The sequence below is a fragment of the Pollachius pollachius genome (assembly GCF_949987615.1).
Source record: "Pollachius pollachius genome assembly, chromosome: 6".
NCBI classification, from domain to species: Eukaryota; Metazoa; Chordata; class Actinopteri; order Gadiformes; family Gadidae; genus Pollachius; species Pollachius pollachius.
In genome coordinates, this window is record NC_136939.1 from 27,008,934 (window position 1) to 27,032,488 (window position 23,555).

The 23,555-nt window shown below is 42.8% G+C and overlaps 2 protein-coding genes across 2 annotated transcripts in view; one reads left to right on the plus strand and one right to left on the minus strand.

Annotated features, from left to right (window-relative positions):
• The window catches only part of map3k2 (mitogen-activated protein kinase kinase kinase 2), a 40,657-nt gene extending 34,768 nt beyond the window's left edge, over positions 1 to 5,889 (minus strand). The window contains exon 1 of the mRNA XM_079738489.1: positions 5,043 to 5,889. The gene's annotated coding sequence lies outside the window, so the exon portion shown is untranslated. The remainder of the gene's footprint in view (positions 1 to 5,042) is intronic.
• sumo1 (small ubiquitin like modifier 1) lies at positions 122 to 22,497 on the plus strand. Its single transcript, XM_079738491.1, has 5 exons — positions 122 to 262; positions 1,380 to 1,460; positions 14,242 to 14,319; positions 14,401 to 14,472; positions 18,463 to 22,497. Exons 1-5 carry the CDS (start codon positions 251 to 253, stop codon positions 18,529 to 18,531), a joined length of 312 nt encoding a protein of 103 aa, XP_079594617.1. The 5' UTR covers positions 122 to 250; the 3' UTR covers positions 18,532 to 22,497.
• The last annotated feature ends 1,058 nt before the right edge of the window (positions 22,498 to 23,555 follow it).

Here is a 23,555-nt window from a genome sequence, read left to right on the forward strand (position 1 = left end):
ATCAGCTACACACTTATATTTTATATTGCTTTAAATTAGTTAATGAATAAGTAAATAATCATCTCAAAACGTGAAAGTTCTTCCTAATAAACGTTTACTTATTATTATTTATTTTGCAGAGACGACCTCGCTCTTCGCTTCCGGGTCAACGCAGGATTCTCATAACAAGCTATCAGGCTAGGAGCTAGAGCAGTGTGTAGCCTCATCCTCCGCCACTAAACGGACTACTTTCTCCTCCAGTCCTCCCATCATGTCGGACACGGTGAGACCAGCCTCCTAAAACACGACCTTCATTAATAGATCTTTGTTAAAATGCAGAGATTCGAGCTTAGCACGATGCTAACCCCATCCTGTGGAGCACAAGGCTAGCTCTGTTAGCTCCGACCCTCTCAACAAATGGGTTCTCGGACGCTTACATCACATAAACTAAAACATGTATGTCTTTAATATATACACTATGTTTAAATGTCACGTTTGAGAATAGATGAACCATGTTGGTGATTAGCATGTGTGTAGCTGTTAGCTTTAGCGTGCTGCAGAGCATGTAGCATGTCCCCCTCACAGCGCAGAGCGCTCAGACACACATAGACTCCCGGGTCGTCTGTCGCTAGGTTCACTAGCGTCATTACGAGAGAGGGTTCAACATCGGAAAAATAAAGCCACAGTGTGTACACACACAAACTCTGGAAACAGACAGACAGACACAAATAGATAGATAGACAGACAGACAGACAGACAGACGGACACCCAAATAGACAGAGACGGATAGACAAGCAGACAGACAAATAGAAAGAGACAGACAGACACAAATAGACAGACAAGCAGACAGACAAATAGAAAGAGACAGACAGACACAAATAGACAGACAAGCAGACAGACAAATGGACAGAGACAGACAGACACAAATAGACAGACAAGCAGACAGACAAATAGAAAGAGACAGACAGACACAAATAGACAGACAAGCAGACATATACAGACACACACAAACAGACAGACAGATACAAATGGACAGACAGACGGACACCCAAATAGACAGAGACAGACAGATACAAATGGACAGACAGACGGACACCCAAATAGACAGAGACGGACAGACAAAAATAGACAGACAGGCGGACACACAAATAGACAGAGACAGACAGGCACAAATAGACAGACAAGCAGACAGACAAATAGAAAGAGACAGACAGACACAAATAGACAGACAAGCAGACACATACAGACACACACAAACAGACAGACAGACACAAATGGACAGACAGGCGGCCACCCAAATAGACAGAGACGGACAGACACACAAATAGACAGAGACAGACAGACACAAATAGACACACACACACCTCGCCCCATCTCCTGAACCCCTCTGCCCCCCCCAGGAGACTAAACCGTCCAGCCACGACGGAGACGGAGGGGATAAGAAGGAGGGAGAGTACATCAAGCTCAAGGTCATCGGACAGGTGGGCCGATCAATCAATATGATCCATAGAACATCATGAATCCTGTCCACATGTTATAGGTCCCATGGCATGCTTCTTTATGGATGCTTTAACCCATTTGTGCCGGCTGCTGCGCGGCGCAACATTGTATCTACTAGATACAATGTTGCGCCGCGCAGCAGCCGGTACAAATGGGTTAATATAGATAGTAGTGGGCCCCTAACACGAAATTACAGCCATTACAAGCCAGTCGCACATTGAGCTTTCCCCAAACGCGCCGTTTCGGTGTCTGTAGCTTTAATGCAAATGAGGAGAGAGGCGGGTCAAGGAGGAGGGTGGGGGTGTGGCCCTGAGCAGCTTGCGGCCACGGTACCATGCGCTCTGTTTACAGTGGATGTATCACAATGGCGAGACGCACACAGCCTTTGGCCGTGTTCTGTAAATATTCTAGAACACTTCGGGTGCTCCGACAGGAATCCTGGAGCTCTATATCTAAATAATATCATTTTATACATAAATATAAATATATATTATCACGGCCAAAAGCTGTGTGCGCCTTCAGACGACATTATGAATCTCAAACGACTGCGTCGGGTTCTCATACGTCTCTGGTACTTCCACTTCCACATCAATCTGAAGTAGACTGAACCGGGACATGGAGGAGAAAGGGATTGTTGACCGCGATTGTCTCCCGCCGGAGCCTTGCTGCCGAGGCACCACCGCCTTGGAAGCAGGCAGCGTGCCTCACGGCAGCGGGCAGCGGGGCTCCAGAGGGAGACAATCGCGGGCAACAATCCCTTTGTCCTTCATTTCGCTGTTCACGTACTTCAGGGAGGCAAAACCAATTTCCTTTCCCCCATTTACCATGCCTGAGATAACCCCCACTACGAGCCTCGTTGTTGAAATACCAGAGATGTCAGAGAACCTGACGTGTTATGCACCATTATAACATAACAGCAGAACGGTTACCCAAATAACAAAGAAGTGTACAACAGTCGTAGCTCATTGTCTCATTTGCGGGTCAAATTTTCTGGGCGGGCAAAGCAGAGAAAAGGGAGGTAACCTGGCCCCTTATGACGACATATGGGGCCAAATTCGAAATCAGCGCGTCTGAGCTTTCATTTTTCAAAGGCGTAGCAGGATACCTAGTGCTCGTTTTACACCTAACGCCATTACTAGCTACTGGGGGACCATAGGCAGGCTAGGGGAACTCATATTAATGTTAGAAAACCTCATTTTCTTGCCATGGGACCTTTAACGTGTATGCATAACAATCCACATGTTTTACTGTCTACCATTCAGGTAGGCTGGTCAATCAATTTAACTGATCACTCAATAGAACATCATGAATCCTGTTATGTTGTAGTACTGAACTGTCCACACGTTAACGTGTATGCATAACAGTCCACATGTTTTACTGGCTACCATTGTGTAAGTGAAATGTGTCCATGAGAGTGACCAAAGTAAACTAACCAACCACACAGTAAATTTTGAAGTGTTAAAATAACACTAAAAGAGTTAAATTTAACACCATTTCCGAGTGTATTTGGTCCTACTCTGAATTGGAGTTAAATGAACACTTTTCAAAGTGTTACAATTTTAGAGTTAAATTAACTCCAAATAGCGTTAAAAATTAACTCGTATACACTGTATAGTGTTATCTAAATTTAACACTGAACACTGAACAACTCTCTAGAGTGTTAATATTATTCCCAGCAGTGTTAATAAATAACTCTTCTGTGATAAAGAATCAACTCTGATGGTGTTAATTTGAATGCTGATTGACACTGCAGTGAGTTATTTGAAGGTAACACTGGCCATTAAAATAACTCTGGCTAGTGTTGATGTTACACACTACTGTGTTGAAAAGTTACTCTTGTGCAGTTAAAAAACAGTAAAATAATAACACTGAAGTATCATTAAAACTTCTGAATGTTCTAAAAAGCAGAACATTTAAAAAATGACAAGTTATCAGAAAATAATGCAGTTCAACTTGTTTATTTTAGTGCAAACTGTCAGGCGGACAGGCTTGAATGTCAAGGCAGAAAGAGACAATTTATTCAATCATTGAGGGCTACATAAAATGGCAGTATGGGATTATGTACTTTGAGCAATCTATATTTCCATAACACATTTGAACATCAAATGGTTTGAAGTAGCACAGCTCAACAATGTGCAACACTTTTCGAACATTTTCTGGATGCAGTCTGATCTTAAAGGCATGGTAATGATGCTCAAAACAAAGTTTCCATCAGTTTTCCACAGAGTAATACATTTTCATCCTTCACAGCAATAGACTCTCTTACAAAACACAGGCATCTCAAATGCTACCTCAGTACAGATAATGAAGTCACGTTGGTACTCGGTACCATGGTATTTAATCCATTTGGCAGAAAAAATACTGGTTGACAATTCAGCTCCAAATTTGGAAGCAATGTCTGGGCCATTTTTGAGCTCACTTAGTGGAAGCATTTTTCCAGGGCCTAAAGTTAGTCTTTCCTTGGTAAAGGATTCTCGATAGAATGCCATACAACTCTGGTGCTTTTTGGCTAATGTTTGTGTAATGTTTTTAAAGTTTTTTAATTGTTTCTTAAAGAAATTATGTTTAGCTTCATAACGCATGCACCACATGTGCAGAATTGGGCCAATGGTCATTATAATACGAGGGTAATGAATCATGAAATGATGCTTTGGTAAGAGATTGAGCTGAGGAAATAACTGCTTGAAGAGTTGATGATGATCAATGATTAAGTGTTTGAGGTATATGGTCATGCCCTCTGAGAGGACAGGTGAAAAAACAATGTTAATCTGTAGAAGCAAAAGTAGAAGACGCCAATAACCATCACCTGTCTGAAATAAATCACCAAAAAGCAACGGCATGTTGCGCAATATGCACCAGGATTGTATTCACCCCTTGCAAGCACGTGACCATGACCACGTGATGACGCCATGACGGACGGCAAAATCACCAGCAGAGTGTAGTAGACGAGCAGGAAGTTTAAATAACACCATTAAATATATATATAGATAGATATTTAAATAACACTGTTAAATACATTATTAATAATAATATTATTTATGGATTCTATCGTTGTTGTGCCGTTATCGTTGGAGGTAGGGCATCTGGTAGGTGCCAAACAGACTTAACTTCAGACTGCATCAAGTCGCTTCAATTTGAGTGAGCTTCAATATGACAACAGCCTAGTCATAAAATATAGGGAAGCTGCCTGAGAAGGCTACTGTACCACCAAGAGGGCGCTGAGAACCACGGCCCCTGCCTATAAATATCCTATCTATGAATGTATCTATCTATCTATCTCTCAGTATCTGTGGACTTATAGCCTACTTATCTATCTGTAATAACCACTTGTGTAAGATACAGATGACACTGTTTGAGACTGATCAGTGAATTCTGACATTAGGCTACGTTTGTGAATGGATAACGTTAGACTGCACAGCCCCATCACGCTAGTTGGCACTTGCCCATAACACAGGCCACTCATGTTACAAATGACAATTTGACTGGGTCTCCATCTGGACATGGATGATGGTATGGCATTACACAGATTAAGTACAAGTAATTGGGAAATACATGAATCTTACCTTGTAAAAAATGTTCGCTGCAAATCCTAGAGTACTTGGAGGGCTGCCAGTCCTTTCTGCTTATAGCAGCAACCCATCGCTGCCTTCTCTCCCCATCGAATGGTATCCGGTAAAACGAAACATTGGCTTTACCCTGCCTATTGGCACAGCCAACTGCACAACAAGAAATAACAATGGTACACAAACGAATGAACGAACACGTACCAGAGAATGTCTATTTTGCTTGCCGTCCGCCGACTACAGCATAGCTTTTCCGATACTTCCGCCGTCCGTCATGGAGTTCATAATTCGCGCGAGTTTTGCGTGACGTCACTAGCAAGGGGTGAATAGCATTAAGTCCCAAATCATTACTTCCATCAAGCATTTTTACTCTAGGTGGTCGATTTCACTGTTGATTATAACCATAGTCAAAAGCATGGATTCTACCAGCCAGTTGCTCGGCATTCAGGAAGTTGCCCTGAATGTACTGTAAAACAAGTTTGACCTCAAACTGAGCAACCCCTTCCAAGATATCATGCATTATATCTACAGAAAAGTTGTTTGATGTGTTAAAATACTGTAGTGTATTCAACAGACAAGTGCATTTCACACCATATGTATGAGGTAGCGTAGAGTTAGTTTGTAAAGTTTGACAGTGCTGGGTGTGCATCTCAATAGTTCTTAATACAATTTCAGGATTATCTTCACAGAACAGTTTGAAAACAAGTTTTCTCAAGGAGACAGAAGCGACACCAATAGCGAGCAGTAAATGATTCCACAAAGCCAAACAGACCATGCAAACCCAAATTATCCCCAGTGACCTGGACAATGGTACCATGAATAACACGTTCAGACATGAAAATGTTAAGTCCCTCTGTCTCAAGTACTTTTAGATCATTCACCAGTGGTTCAAGTATCAGATTAAAACCATAACGTTTTATGTCCTGTGCGTGGAAAAGAGCACATAAATTAATATTAATCAAAGCCGAATTAAAGATTGGGGGGAAATTTCTCAGAGTAAAATATATAGCCCCTAATTTATGGATACCCTTTTTAGAGCCCAAGGGATTTGCTGTTTCAAAGTCGTCATAAAACAGTTGAATCTGTAATGCATCATTTTCTTTAAAATAGTTGGCATCTCTTATGTCTGTATAAACACCTTCTTTGGGAATGTGCCTGGGCTTGAACATGTTGGTCAGTTCTGGGTTATCAAAAATGTTCTTAAGCGTTTCTAGGATGGGAACATATGAAAACGTATCTGTTATAATGACCCGGTCATATGTCCCAGTAGATTTGTTTCTTCTGCTGTCAAATCTTGTGCCGAGCACCTTTTAAACAGGTTCAACGTTTCCCCATTTCTCTTTGAAGTGTTTGTTTGTTTCGTTTGGTTTCTGTATTCAAGCATGCGAAGGGATTTCCATTTTCCAACTGTTTGAAGGATTCCTCTATTTTATTCTTATTTTCAGTGTCCTGAGGAGATAAGCACTGTAAAGCTGCATCTTTAGCCTGACTATTAATCTCAAAAAACACTTCTTCCATGGATGAGACAAAACTGTTTACAGTAGACTGACTTAATCCAGCTGCCTTGAGTTGTGCAACAGCAGAGGCACACATATCAAGAGTGCTCTTCTCGGAATTTATAGAAGGTTCAGATGATGTTGGCGTCTCATCTACATTACTTGCCACAACCTCTCCTGCACCGTTTAACGTAACATCAGTTTCAGCCTGCTGGTCTAAATACTCTGTGTGCTTGGTGTTTAAATGCTTCCTAAAACCAGAAAAGGTACCGAACACAGATCCACATTCAGTCTGAACACATTTAAGGCGAAGGTTTCTTCCAGGCACGTAACCATGAACTAAACGCAAGTGCCTAACAAGCATATTGGAACTTTTTAATTCAGCCTGACAAACAAAGCACCTCATGATGGAGGAAAACCCTCACGCACTAATTGAGTAGCCTTGCCCTTACTTCAGCAACACAAGGACTCTCCTTGACTTTCCCAACATCAATGTTGTACACCGTGGTCTGGATGAACATGTACATGTTATGGAGCATGGAGTTGTATGATGTGCCAAACACAAAAGTTGCCTTAAACAGCTCATCGAAAGCCCCTAGAGAAGAAGTTGACCTGCAAGGTATGGCACTCCGATCCAGAATGATGAAGAACTGGTGGACTGCATCCTTCCTTACTCCAACAGCCAGGAGATATGGTTGAGCGCTGGTAGTAATGGTGTCGAGATGTTCTTAGATGCTTGTTCCAGTCTGAGAAGATACACATACACAGATGACAAAATTAACTTGGTTGTTATGTAATAATTAAATATTTTTTATATATCATTGGGAAGAAATATGCACACATAGCTGATTAAATGAACATGGTAGTAACTTCAGGCAGCGTTTTCTTGCCCTGTGGACTATATGTGTAATTTCACTCTTTGACCACAAGGGGGACTCTAGTAGTATTTTGTAAATGTACCGGTTGCTTTGTTTCTTTAATTGACCCTTTGATTATTCCCTGGAAGCTTCCAGAAGTTAGCTTGAGCTAATTGTATGTCTGTATTTTAGTCCTATGGTGTTAGGGTGTGATGATGTCATGGTGAAACTTGTTAGCAAGCTGAAGAATGCAGTTGTTTGAAGACGACAAGTGCAACAGTAAACATCTGTGAAAAGAACAGGGTCTTGTGTGTATCATTAGACGTTACAATGGATGCAATATTTTAGTAATGAATAATCTTTATATTAATTAGGAAAAATATAAACCTTCTTGAAGATGACGAGATGCTTCTCTGCTTGGGACGCGGACACTTTCCCTGGTCTCTTCCGTCCCTGGGCAGACGGTGGAATCAGGTGTGACAGCAGTAATACCGATGAGAGGTCACTGTCCCAACCTGTAACAACACCAGTTTTATGTTTACAGGCTTGAATTGTGTGAACTCTTTACATTACAATTCATCTGCAATGTAAGCATTTTCACAAAAAAGAATGGATAGCGGTTTTAAATCTGCAGAAAAAGCTGCCACAGACTAGAAATCTTGCCAACTCTTTTATTTGAAACTTTGTTGAATATACTGTACCAGTCAAAAGTTAGAATGCATTTTCTCATTTAAGGGAATGACGTTTTTGACTTTAATTATATAGAAAAATGTCAGACATTTTTCATAAAGGCATTGCTCCTTAAAATGATTGCGCTGTCTGCCATCTCCCATAAGGTAAAATACTAACCATGCATAAGTACCCTATGCAACACCAAAAATACTGAAGTATCCTTTTAAGCCTACAAGTCTAGTACACTCAATACCAGTATGTTTACAGATAACTTACCTAAGTCATCTTCCACGTCAATGCGATCCAGAGGAGGATCAGCTACCAGCAGGAGTTCTTCAAGCTCACTGATGTTGGGAAGCTTTCTGCATTGTTGGATGATCTTTTTCTTGAATGTGCCTGGCCATCGCTCCAGAAACTTGTCGGACACACCCTCACCAAACATCAGAACGAAATCCTGTTCAACCTGGATTGGGGCAGTGGGTGAGAATTTGAGGACCTCATATGTGCTAGTTGTTTGACTATGAAATAAAATTTATTTGTTATACTCCTGTCAACAGTAATAATAGAAAATTACCAAGCCTTTGACGTCTTTGAAACGTGGAAAGACAGATAGTATGTTGCTTGACTGCTGGGGGTCGAGGAGCATGTTGCGGCGATGGAAAAATGTCAGCTTCATCTTCTTCTTGACTAAGTCCTCGTCAGCTGAATGTCTCATCAGTGACATTGCTTCCTGGCACTCATCTTCACTTAGGGATGCCTCAGGAACAAATTGGGTCTCTCTTCTGACCGTTGGTCCTCCAGACATGTCTTTACCGGATGATCCTTCCGCTGATTCTCTGTATGTTTAAACAAATGGAAAAATATGTATCTTGAGAAATAATGTACAAAGAGGCAATAACTCATCTTGTGATTGTTTCCGTTTACACATTTAGCCAGTTATTACAGGTTTACCTCCAAATGATGATCGTCTGTCTTTAGCAGTAGATCTTTGAATGGTTTTAATCCTCCAAGCCAAGTACCCAGTGCCACTCTCCCCATCATAGTAATCCTCCTTGGCAGACGAAAGGATAACAAAAATACAATTAATAAAAGCTGGTAGGATTTCAACTTTAATACACTATTTTCGATTGCAAAAACTATTACTCTACGCAACTCACATAGCCATTCTTAGCGAATGGGTCACTGAGGTAGGGGAATAATGTCACAATTCCTCTGGCGTACTTTTCTTTCAACTGCCTGGGAGGTGATGTTCTAAAAAAAAAAAAAAGATTTGTCACTCATATTCCCTAGGTTCAACTTTAACCCTGAAAGCTAGATAAAGGACATAAGGTCTAACTAAAAACAATCATCAAATTACCCATTCTTCTCGGTCAAGTCAGCTGCCAGTATGTTGACCATTTTCTTCCTGGTTTCGTCCACCAAAGACTTGGTTCGATTGTATTCTTGTAGTATACGTTCCCCTCCAGGTTTTGTGGAAAGGATGGACTCCACCAACTTAAAACACAATGCAAAACAATTCAGCAATATTGGAAAATATATCGACTTGAATTCAAAGTTAAATCTTAATGCTTTTAGCTTTAGTTAAATAACATCATTACTTTTAGTATTGAACCCATGTAATATACAACCTCCATTTGTGCCAATCTGAACTAAACTCTAAAAAATATTCAATAACAGACCACACTGTTTCACAAGAAAGAATTGAAGTTTGTGTTTCAACTCTTACTTGTTTAGCTTCTGTATCAACCCTCTGGCGTTTTCTGGAAGGGCTGTCTGTAAGGATAATTGTATCCTGCGAGTCAGACGAATCGAGTGATGATGGTGGAGACGGCTCAGAAGAGGATGCCACTGTGTGAACAGGTTCTAACCATGATTGGAGAAACAGAATAAAGAAAGAAATTGACACACTTCTTCATAGAGCCTTACCATATCTAATCAATAATTTAAGCTTCACATTACAAATACATAACTTGTGAATTAAATATAGATTAATGTTTTACTGAAACAGACCTGTGTCATACTTGATGGTTAGTACCCCTGTTGAAGGATCCTTTAGTATGTCCTCAAACACATCTTCATCCAATTCAGTGCCTGAACTGTCAACCACTTTCACACCTTCCGTTACTGGAGGAACACCAAACTTTGCAAAAGCTAGGAAACAAAAATAAAAGCTTATGTAAAGAGAAAGGGTAATTTCAAATGAATCTACTATTCACTTTCACAAAATCTGTAACACTTTCAGGTGAAATAAAACAACTTAATTGCTAAAATGTAGCATCCTAACTGCAGAGTAATGTGTGCATCCAAAGCCATGTGGATATAAATTTAAGTGACTTAAAGCTGATCACAAATATCGATTAAGTCAAAAGCTTACCTGCAATCAGAAACTCTGACAGTCGGCTCCAGTATTCGGACAAATTTTTGGCAATCAGAGTTCGACCTTCAGTAACATTCTCCCTGCAAAAAAAACATTTCCCAATTAATGTCTCAGTCTTATTATTACAATCAAAATACATAACCGGGTGCAATTTTTGACACACACAGTTAAGATCCATAATATATTTCAGCATCATTGCAAAGTTTAGTTGTTAAACTTTATATTTTAGTGCAACATGAAATGTATTATAGCATACCTGTGTGTCAAATGCACAAAAATGTATATAAATTATAATAATAAATAGAATAATATTGTAGCGCCGGTCAGGGAGAGACGGAAGAATGAGATGGGAGACAGCTTTCAACCGCTTAATACCACTCTCGCGCCCCTTACACCGCACGACTGCGAGAGTTGGTTCTTTATTTTAACGAACATAACAGAAACACGGGACACCTGACCAACACACACAACACTCTCACTAATGGTCCCGATCACACAACAATGGAACAACACACAATTAATAAAGACCCCAAACCCGTTAACCCCACTTAACTCCAACAACAGAACAAATCAACAAAACCCCTTTTGTCAACTGACAACCCCAACCCCAACTCCCAGAATCCCCCGCGGCTCCGGAAAATGCCGCCCACATCCGTGGTCGCCGCAATATGCATTCATACAGAACTACTGTTTACTTTTTGGTAACCAAGTATGGCAAATACCCATGCCATGCAAAGCAAACGGCTTGAAAATCGTTTGAAAATTCAGCAAGTAATTTTTACGACGATTTAGATTATTGATAAAATGTCTGCCTCCACCGATGGCTATCCCGTGACAAAGTGACAGGCAGAAGCAGCGGCGTTGCACTTGGATGTGCTGTTCCCGAAGGCGGACAAAGCAAAATGGTAGACTTTGGCGCGCGCGTAATGTGAGCACCAGACAGTGACCATAAACTGAAGACACACACCGTGGCTGAAAACGGGAGCGTGTCTATGTTCCCCGGAACCCTTTTTCACAAAAAGGGTTTTATGTTCCCCAGTCTGTTACTTTTTCTCACCATTACTGCCAAATTCCGGCCGAGATAACTACCATTTCAAGTCTTTACCTTTTGTGGAAGAGTGAGAGACGTCGGAGAACCTGACGCAGTCTATTCATACGCCGGTAATCAAACCCCGAGAAGCCCAATCCCTACGAGAGCTTCCCGCGGCCATCCGGAGGCGAACAGAGCTTTTGGCCCTGATATTATTATACAATTATATTAGATTATATACTATTATATAAAGAGCTCCGGGAGTCGAAAACGGCAACAATCACTTTCTCTTCCATGCTGCAGTTCACCCCGGACTGCACTGCACTGAGTTGGCCGGTTGAACGCTGATTGGCTGTTACGTTACACATGTCACTCAGTGCCCACGCTGTTGAACGCTGATTGGCTGTCATCACGCGAATGTCGCGTCAAAGTTTAAATATTTTTGAAGATTGATAGATTGCGGTGAAAATAGGACCCTTTTCCCAGAAGAGGGTCCTATGTTCCCTGCTTTTCCCAAAAAGGGTCCTATGCTCCCCGGTATGTATGGCTACAGGGGAACATAGGACCCTTTTTGGGAAAAACGGGGAACATAGGGATGACCCCACTGAAAACCACGTTCTTTGACATGCAATAAGCCTGTTTTAAACTGTCTCGTAACTGCACCGAAATCACACGTTTAAAACTGCCAGGCATCAGAAAGAGAATGCCTACAATTTAAGCGGAGGTGAAAGTAATTAACAGTAACTTTATTTGGATAACGTTCACAGTAAATTGGAAATCTGAAATTAATTTAATAGGGTTAGGGTAAAATTAGAGTGGCTAGGCTAGTAAGGCTACACAATTGTATTGCCCGCGCAATTTGGTCCACTGCCCACATATGCAGTCTTCCCATTTTACCTACAGGAGTCTAAAATTATTACAGGATAACCACCAATGCACTTTTATAAACCTTCATAATGTGAAAGTAACCTCTTACCGACTAAATCCTGTTTATGGTAGCAGGTTAGCCGAAATGAAGAAGCTAGGTACTGCTTATTTGTTCAGCTAGCCACCACTGGATTTTCTATTTCTACAGTACACAACTAACTGCAGTACACGGTAAATGACAACAAGGCAGTTTAAAAACATTAGTCATGTAGATATGCTAAACATTTGGTAAAATGAAAGAAGAGGAGAAAATTACCAGACTTCTTCGACGACGAAAGCAGTTGAAAATGGCGGAGTTCAGAGTCGGTGCAGTTTTGAAATGAGAAAGGGGTGGGCGGAGCTTTATAGAGTACTTTTTACACCCCGTGTTTTAACTACCGAAATTGACACCGACACTAGGGGGCATTCTACTCCAGCTGTTGTTATATTAACTCAGATAGAGTTAATGGAGTTTGACACTGCATATTTAACACTGGGGAATTTACTGTGCAGGGCTCCAGACTAACATTTTTCACTAGGAGCAACTGTGGCACCCAACTGAAAATTTTAGGGGCACACACCGTAAACCAACATGCCAAACAGATATTCACATATCTCCTAATTTTCACTGTATTACTTATAAATATTTTGATAATAGATACAGAAATTACATTGTGCGTTTCAAATTCAGTTTCACATTTTTTTGTGATTCTCATCTATCTAAACTGTTTCTACGTGTGCGCATGCGTTCGACGAGCACGGAACGACGCGGGTTCCACGGGGGCGTGCCCGCTTGTCGTCGTGCCGCTTGACAAGACGCTGCGCCTCATCTCTGCCCGCTCGCCTCTCAATTGAGACTGCATTAGCAAGCGCAACAAACGCCTTGTGTGTGAAAAGCCCTTTATGGCCCCTGAAGCACAATTTCGATGAAACAGGTGAAAAATTATTTACTGTGTCGGACACGGGTCGGGTCGGACGACTTAACAGCACGGGTCGTTCGCGGGTTTTGCGATTGCGATCGAGACTTCTCCGGTGCTGGAGATGTTATTCAGGGGCAAAGCAACTAAAACCGTCAACAGTGGATGATGTCCTTTTTTTGAACAGCAATCTAAAGCACCAGGCCAAACACCAGATTGTGTAATTCCCCGGCGTTCCATCTAATAAGTCTAATATTCATGCGGGTGCGGGCCGGACGTCGATATCAATTTATAGAGGGTCTGGTCTGGTGCGGAATGTAATTTGCGCTACTGTCAGATGCGGTTTTAAGTATTGCGGGTTTGCAAAATAAGGACTCTGAATGGTAATGGCACACCAGCTGAATGTCGGAAGTATGAGTCAATAGTTTGCTTGCTCATTGTTCAAATGCACGTAGCAGGATGTGAAAACTTTATCCTTCTCACAAACATTTGCACTCGCTCAAAAATCTCTAGGACCCTCCCCCTCCACACAATAGCCACTGACAGTGGCCATTCCCCCATCCTTCTCACACTCATTGGCCTGCCACAGATTCCGGATTTAATGACGCGCCGCTTCCACGATTAACGTGTCAAAATAAAAAAATAAAAAAGGGTCAATTCAGTCACAGACTCTCAAAATTTGGTCGCAGTCTGGAGCCCTGTCATCACATCATGTTGGAACACGTTAACATGATGGAGAGGTTGCAGGTTTCAAACCTGCGACCTACTCCAGTACCTTATGATCCATGGGCCATAGTCGCTCTTTGCGGTTGCATTTTGATTTAATAAAGATGTATTTAGAATTAGATGGCGGCAGTCACTACTCTGTGGCTGACTTGTTCCCAGTGTCCTGCCCCCTCTACTCACCCCCCCTCTCTCCCGTCTGTCCTCCCCCACCCCCCCAGGACAACAGTGAAATCCACTTCAAGGTGAAGATGACCACGCATCTAAAGAAGCTCAAGGAATCCTACAGCCAGAGACAGGTGAGAGAGGGTTGCTAAGCGACGAGAGGCTGAGTGGTTGTCCATGTTGCTAAGCGACGAGATGCTGTGTGTGTCCTCCAGGGAGTCCCTATGAATACGCTACGGTTCCTCTTCGAAGGCCAGAGGATCACAGACAACCAGACTCCTAAAGAGGTACACAACAACACGCGCACAACAACACACACACTATGACACACAAACTACACCACACAACGCACACTACAACATACACACTACAACACACACACAACAACACGCACACTACAATACGCACACTACAACACACACACACACACTACAACACGCACACTACAACACACACACACACACTACAACACGCACACACTACAACACACAAACTACACCACACAACGCACACTACAACATACACACTACAACACGCACACTACAACACACACACTACAACACACACACACACTACAACACACACACTTCAACACAAACGCACACTACAACACAAACGCACACTACAACACACACACACACTACAACACACACGCACACTACAACACATACACACTACAACACACACACACGCACACTACAACAAACACGCACACTACAACACACACAGACTACAACACATACACTACAACACCTACATACTACAACACACACTACAACACACACACGACAACACACACACGACAACACACACTACAACACACACGCACACTACAACACGCACACTACAACACACACACTACAACACACAAACTACACCACACAACGCACACTACAACATACACACTACAACACACACACAACAACACGCACACTACAACACACATACACTACAACACACACACTACAACACACACACACTACAACACACACCACAACACACACGCACACTACAACACATACACACTACAACACACACACACTACAACACACACGCACACTACAACACACACACACACACACACACACTACAACACACACACACACACTACAACACACACGCACACTACAACACACACACTACAACACACACTACAACACACACGCACACTTCAACACCTACATACTAAAACACACACACTACAACACACACACTACAACACGCACACAACAGTGTTAGTCAAGTTGGTGGTGGTGGTTTGTCTCCTTTCAGTTCCATTCAGGACCATTGTTGTGAACAGTATTACGATGCATTATTTATCTTTATTTTTAATACCTGATGGAAGTATGCTTTCTTTCCCTATGAGAGATTTCTACTTTGTTAATGCATAATAATTAAAACATGTTTAGAAAAAAAAAAAATATATATATATATAAACTTAGCACAAAAAGTAAGGAAATTTGTGTTTGGTTGATTATTTCTCTGTGGTAACAATGCTTTTTGGCAATAAATCTTATACCGTTGGAAAGCCTGTATGGTTCCCCATTTGTAAGAAACATGCACTTGTGGGATGAGCAGCAGAGCTGAGTATGTGGGATGCGCCCATGAAAAATTTGCCAAATCATCTCTGCCAATGCCAAACAGCTAATTCTGTCACAGTTTGGTGTTTGGTGGATTGGATGATTGAAGTTTGAAGAAACAAGACATATTGGCAATTAAACAATTTATTAATTTCACAAACAGGAGCCTCAGTAGCGTGTGGAAGAATCATACACAGCCATAACAGCCTGGCAGCTCCTCCTCATGCTGGTCACCAGCCTGGTCACACACTGCTGTGGGATGGCATCTGTTACGAGCCCACATTAAAATCGTGTGAACAACTAACATAATAACTCAAAGAAACAGATTTTCTGAAAGAAAACGTTTTGGTTTATTTCTTTTCCATATATCTGTTTAGTTAACAGAACGAGAGGGTTGCCACAAAAACAGAAAAGAAAGCAACCGCTCCCACCATAAAATAAAAGATCCAAGATGAACAATAATACATACGGATTTGAACAAATGGGTTCTGGTTTAACAAAAGAAAAAGTGCGACCAGCCAGCGTCTGCCATGTCGAGGGTGTGAGAGAAAAAGAGAGACAGCCATCTTAGAAGTAGACAGGTTTATATACTTGGGAGGGCCGGCCTTTTCAATTAGTCACTGCAAGGTAACGCCCAGTCTCCTCCCACCAGGAGCAAGGAGGCAGCACCCGTAACAGCATCCCATTTTTCAACCAGCATTTGTCGCAAGTCAGCCAACGTGGTTGTGTTGGTCACTCTGTTACGAACAGCACCCAAGCTGATCCCACAGGTTTTCAATGGGGTTGAGGTCAGGACTGCTAGCAGGCCATTCCATCCTCCCCACTCCCACATTCTGGAGGTAGTCTCTGATAAACCCCGCCCTGTGGGGGGCGAGCGTTGTCATCTTGGAGGATAGAGTTTGGTCCCAGACTGTGGAGATATGGGATTGCCACTGGTTGCAGAATCTCATCTCTATCTCTCTGCATTGAGATTGCCTCCAATGATGACAAGCCTCGTTTTTTCCAGTGAGGGAGATGCCGCCCCACACCATCACACTGCCTCCACCAAAAGATGTTATTCTATCTGTGCAGCAATCAGCATAGTGTTCTCCGCGTCTTCTCCACACTTTGACCCTATGATCCAACTGCCGTAGGCACAATCTGGACTCATCACTGAACATAACGTTCCTCCACATGTTCCGGTTCCAGTGCACATGTTGCCGACACCAGCGCAAACGGGCCTGACAGTGAAGGGCAGTCATGGCAGGACTCATGGCAGCCCTATGAGACCGGAGATTGGCTGCGTGTTGTCTGTTCCGGATTGTCTGGGCAGAGAGCCGTCGGCCATATCGTCCTGCAAACCTTGACTGCAAATCTGTAGAAGACAGCCTACCTAGACAGCACCTAAGTGCTGACAGGGTGATGAAACTGTCTTCTTGGGGTGTCGTCTTCGCGGCCTGTCTTTGACATCCCCCGTCATATGGAACTTGGCCTTCAGTTTGGAGAGGGTACTAGGGCTCACTCCAAATAATGCTGCAACTTGGTTTTGCGGAACACCAGCTTGAAGTTGCCCAATCCGGTGCCAATCAGGCACCTGATTGGCAGCAACTGGGGGTACCAGAAGCTCAAAACAAGTGTCAATAGCAACAGCAAAATAACCTGTTTGGCGATGGCAGAAAAGATTTGGCAAATTTTTCATGGGCGCAACCCACATACTCAGCGCTGCTGCTCATCCCACAAATGCATGTTTCTTACAAATGGGGCACCATTTGAAAGGGAACTATACAGGCTTTCCAGCGGTATAAGATTTATTGCCAAAAAGCATTGCTACCACAGAGAAATAATCTACCAAACACAAATTTCCTTATTTTTTTTTAAGTTTATATATATATATATATATATATATTTTTTTTTTTTATTATTATCTTTTTTTATACATTGGTAGTCAAGGCGGGGCCCTATTGTTGTTAAGGCGGCCGCCTTGACCATACAGTGCTGGGGGAAACACTGCACTACAACGCACCCACTACAACACCCACACAACAACACACACGCACACTACATCACTGCACTACACCACACACACTACAACACACACACAACAACACACACGCACACTACAACACTGCACTACAACACACACACTACAACACACACACACACAACAACACACACGCACACTACAACACTGCACTACAACAAACACGCACACTACAACACACACGCACACTACAACACACACACACACACACACACACACACACACACACACACACACACACATACAACCAGACTCCTAAAGAGGTACACAACCTGCACAACTATCTCCACTCCATCACCTCAGATTCAGCATGTGTTGACGTCTTGTCTTGTCTTCTCTCCTCCCCTCCTCTCCTCCTCTTCTCCTCTCTGTCCTCCTCTCCTCTCTTCTCTCCTCCTCTTCTCCTCTCTGTCCTCCTCTCCTCCCCTCCTCTCCTCCTCTTCTCTTCTCTCTGTCCTCCTCTCCTCTCTTCTCTTCTCTTCTCTCTGTCCTCCTCTGTCCTCCTCTCCCTCTCTCCTCTTCTCTTCTCTCTGTCCTCCTCTCCTCCTCTTCTCTTCTCTGTCCTCCTCTCCTCCTATTCTCTTCTCTCTGTCCTCCTCTTCTCTGTCCTCCTCTCCTCTCTTCTCCCTCTCCTTCTCTTCTCTCTGTCCTCCTCTCTTCTCTCTCCTCTCCCTCAGCTGGGGATGGAGGACGAGGACGTGATTGAAGTGTATCAAGAACAGACGGGCGGACTTTGTAACAACTGAAACCTCCAAAGCATGTTCATATTTTTTATTTTGTTCTTTATATTTTTTATTTTAGTATTTGTTTTATATGGTTATCTTACCCTTTTCTCTCATTTTCAAACCATCTGGATCCAATGTGACGAGGCTAGGGGTGAACAAAAAAAAAGGATGAGTTCATTCGTTCATTGGTTCATCTCAGCTCCTGGACCTCGTTGATTCATCACCCTTTCATTCTGTCTTCTGGAATGAGAGGAGACATCAGAAACAAAGTGATATTCTGGCCTAATGATCTTTGAGTTTCAACATTAAAAAGCGGAATGCATGGAGTCGGCCTCCAACGCTGCCTGGCTCAGGGGCACTAGGACAGAGGGCTTCGCCCCCACGGCTTGGTACCTCACAGCGCTCATCATGTTTCTACTACATCTCAACCTGACGGAACCTCCACTCACCAGAGACCATCTGTGGTGAGACACCGCTTATTAAGGCATTTTCTGATTGGCTCGGATTTCGTGCCATGTCACTGCAGCCAATCAGAAAGGCTTGTTGTATGATCGGTGTTTGAGGTTTGATTCCAGCGATGGCTTATTTTATGGACGCAAAAAAAACACTTCTCTGTACATTCTACACTTTGCTCAGATTCGTCAGTTCACAGACGAATTCTTGTACAATTTCTCAACCTGTTACTGCATTTTTCAATATCTCTAAATATTAGTCTATAACGCTCGTGGTGTGCTTGTACGTTTGTGTTCACGATATTTGAGCAATACAGCCCTAATGCATATATTAAAACAACCTCTTTTGTTAATTACTTTGAAGAGTCTTGCTCTAAATTTAGGAATCATGATTTATAGTTAACTCCATGGCGTTCCGAACCCCACGGAGCCGTCGTTGGATGGTTCCGTGACGTCGCGGAGGTTTGGGGACTTTGCTTTGCATTCGGATTTTCTCAGGTTTGATGAGGATGATTGTCGTTATAATTGTTATCATAATTGTTATCACATGGGTGAATCGCTTCAGGAGGAAGGGACCCCGGATTGGGCAGCTTTTTAAAAGTACGGGTTCCCTACTCCCTAGCCTCATAACCCCTAGCTCCTACTCCCTACTCTCTGCTCCCTACCCCCTAACTCCTACTTGGGCCTCTTTGACTGGAACCCACTTTTTAGTGGGTTCCAGTCAAAGAGCTGGGAAAAAGGTGTAAAGGGGTCAAACCACCAGAAGTCGATCCAACCAGGCTTTAGTTTTGTTTTTCTTTGATTCAAACATGATATTGTTCTTGGGTTTGATTTTCTGAAGTGCCTGTTAGTGTTTAGGTACGACCCATCACTAGGGTGGAGCTTAAACTAATACATTTTTTTTTCCTTTTTTTTTTTTAAGTCTTACCCCCCTAATCTGTGCGGCATAATAAAAAAACACTCTATGCAAAGTTTGAACAATAAATTCTTATGTTTAGGGGTAGCTCAAGTGCCTCAAAGATTACGAAATTTATAAAAATGCAACGAATTACACAACTTTTAGGAGTATTTCTACAAATTTATTTTAAACACTATTTATTTTGAACACAGTAATAGTGAATTCTTGTTCAGTTTCTGACAACTAATATCAGTGTCCAGCAAACTCTAGATTTATTGTTTTCATGGCAGCCCGGACAGAGTCCGTTTCCTGCTATCAGGATACAATCAGCGATGGTCCTCAACAACTTGCAGCAGGAATTGCAGCTGCGTTTCATCACAGGTTAGTAATCCACTGTACTCCTGAATGAGTGCCACTCCACGTTCAGCTTGGTCATTGACAACATTAAGAGACTTGACTGCTTCTGTAGCCTGCTTGTAATCATCTCTGTCCTGCCACAAGTCCGGATCAACCGCGAGAAATCCATCTGGAAGTTCCATGATTCTGATCAGTTTCATTGACTTTGCTGTGACAAAGTCTTCTAAGTTCTTGTCATTGAATGAATCCAGATGAACAGTGATTGGCTTGGAATGATCGTGCTCTTGGTTTTCTTCATTCTGCATGGCACTAACCATCCGTCTCTTGGTTGACGAACTGACCCGACTGTCGAAGAAAGCCAAGCCAACAAGTTCCTGTGACAAGTACCATAAGTGTTTGGAAAACTTGCGTGATGTTGACTTTGAAATGGCTGAATGGATTGATGAGTATTCAAGCAGTGACTTAAGTAGCAGCAGGTCATTGGAAGGAGCACCTGATGCCTGAGGAGCAGAGATCCAGGCTTTCAGGTAGACACGTACTGCGAACACACACACATCACGTAACCCTCTCTCTTCTGCGGGAGTCAGTTTGAACTGAGCCTTGAACATCCAGATCTTGAGACTGTATAGAACTTTGGACATCCAACGGGCGTGGTGCATTGCACCAGGTGACATGAATCGCACTCCTCGTGCAGGAGCAGCACCGAGAAACACAACCACGAGTTCCAAGAATTCCATCTCTTGGTAGACTCTGTTCAAGATGCTTGTTGGCGTAATCAATGGTGCTTTGCTTAATGTCTTCCACAAGACCTGCCACATCATCGGCTGCAACCCCCGGTTCATTCAATAAATTCCCAGTATTCCTGGAACCGTTTGAAGAGTGAAACCCGGGAGAAGATGTGGCTCCCATACATACTTGGAACACTGCACCAATTATCAGTTCCATAATGTGGTGCCTACAAGCCAGTGACAAGAGCTCTTTCTTAAGCTTCTGCTCTAGAAGGACACAGGCACCAGCAATCCGACCAGTGTTTGAGCTGGTGGTGTCAAAGCACATAGCTCGGATGCTGTCTGCTAAGCCCCAGTCTTGAATGGCTCCGAAGACAGCAGCAGCCTGAGCCTCGCCTGTTCCGGATGGAAGCTTGGCAACTGTAAGTAGCTGAGAAATTCCTTTCCCTGAAACCAATACTGGCAGACGATCAACCTTCTTTTTTCCAATTAGATCCGGAATCAGTTTGCCATCACAATGAACAACAAGGGGAACGTTACCCTGAAACTTGGCCTTTTATGTTTGCAGCTCTCTGGCCTCTGTGTTGTACTCTGTTTCGGCGAATTGAGTCTCTGTTTAGAGCAAGTTCATCAATGTTCTGCCCCAAGCTTTTGGCAGTTTGTGCTATGATAAAAGCAGCCTTGCGGTCTGACACTTTTGTGCGATCTAGAGCAGCTGCGAGTTCTGGAGTAATTACAGTTTTTCGCCCCCTCTTTCTTTTTGGTGTATGCATTGTGATGTCCATCTCTTCACCATATGATGATATATACTTAGAACAAGTTATGAACAACCATACTCACTGATAGAGCTTCTCCAAGGATTGGACAAACATCTCTGTGGTGGAGTAAAGACACGAGAAAAAAAAAAAAAAGGCGGCTGCAGCTTTTGGGTATGAGAAACTTCACGGTCATTGAGCTACCTCTAAATATTGTTCAATTGTGCTCATATTTTGCCAGATTTATTTTTTTATATATAGGAACAAAATGAGAGGGTAAGAAGACCATATTTCAAGGGTTCATAAATAAGCTCCACCCTACCCATCACCCACACCGCCCCCATCCTTACCCTTCCTGCCCCATCCTTACCCTTCCTACCCCATCCTTACCCTTCCTACCCCAGCCGCCCCGTCCTACCCCAGCCCTGTTCCCAGGCCTGTTCTCTGCAGAGGTTCAGAAGGAAAGAGCCACTCAAAAAGCCCCAGCAGCAGACCGGAGACCAGCCGAGCATGATTTAGTGCGGAGGTTCAACCGGTGGACCCCCAACCACCCCTAACTTGACTAGGGGTCGGGCAAATAGATTTTGGTCCCTCCCTGATGGCCAGTCGCTGATCGATTCAGTGAAAGCGAAATTTCATTCAGAAATTTCGTCCATTTCAAATTGAGTTATTGATGTGTTCCCCCCCCCCTTTAAAGTAGTAGATCGGCCCGGGAGGCGTGGTCTCTCTCTGGTCCTCACCTCAGAGAGTTGATGCAGATGGTTTGAAATGAGGCCGGTTCTTTTGCCCTTTTTGAATAAAATGTTAAGAAAAATTAAAAAAACATGAGTGATTATTTGATTTGTCTCTTTGATGAATGTGTGTACTGTCTCTTTAATGAATGTGTGTATCGTCTTTTAATCAGGTTCCCACATAGTCATAAGTGACAAACGGCCAAATGCCAAACAATAATGGTCTCACGCAGGAGACAGAAAAAGGAAGAGGCGGCAAGGCTTAAGCCCAACCGCAAATCTTCGTGTTGAGAGAGAGACTGCTTCCAGTCTGCTTAAGTAGCCTACACCACCAGGTGTAACCAATGATTGCCAATTGGCAGCTGGAAGCAGGTGAAAGCTAGAAAGTAAGCCACAGAACATAATAGCACCAGCAGGGGGTGCTAGAGTGCATAAACAACCTAAACAATATAAAGGGGGTCGTAACACCGTCTCTTTAATGAATGTGTGTGTACGGTCTCTTAATGAATGTGTGTGTACCGTCTCTTTATGAATGTGTGTGTACCGTCTCTTAATGAATGCGTAGGTTAGTTGAGGTTAGGGTTGGTTTAAGTTGGGTTGGGGTAGGTTAAGGTAGGTTGGGTTAAATTAGTTTGGGTCAGGGTGGGTTTAGGTTAAATTAGGTTGGTTTAAATTAGTTTGGGTTAGGGTAGGTTTAGGTAGGGTTTGGTTAGGGTAGGTTGGGTTAAATTAGTTTGGGTTAGGGTAGGTTAAGGTAGGTTGGGTTAAAATAGTTTGGGTTAGGGTAGGTTGGGTTAAATTAGTTTGGGTTAGGGTAGGTTTGGTTAAATTAGTTTGGGTTAGGGTAGGTTTAGGTAGGGTTGGGCTTGGTTAGGGTAGATTTAGGTTGTGTTAAATTAGTTTGGGTCAGGGTACATTTACATTTAGGGCATTTAGCAGACGCTTTTATCCAAAGCGACTTACAATAAGTGCATTTGTTACAATAAGTACATTTGTCATAAGAAGTGAAACAATATATCGCTGTCGGTACAGTAAAGATGTTCATAGAACCAAGTGCAAGTATTACAATCGCTAGGCTAACCCATTCCCTGTGTAAAGCAACGATAGCAGCTACTGTAGATGCT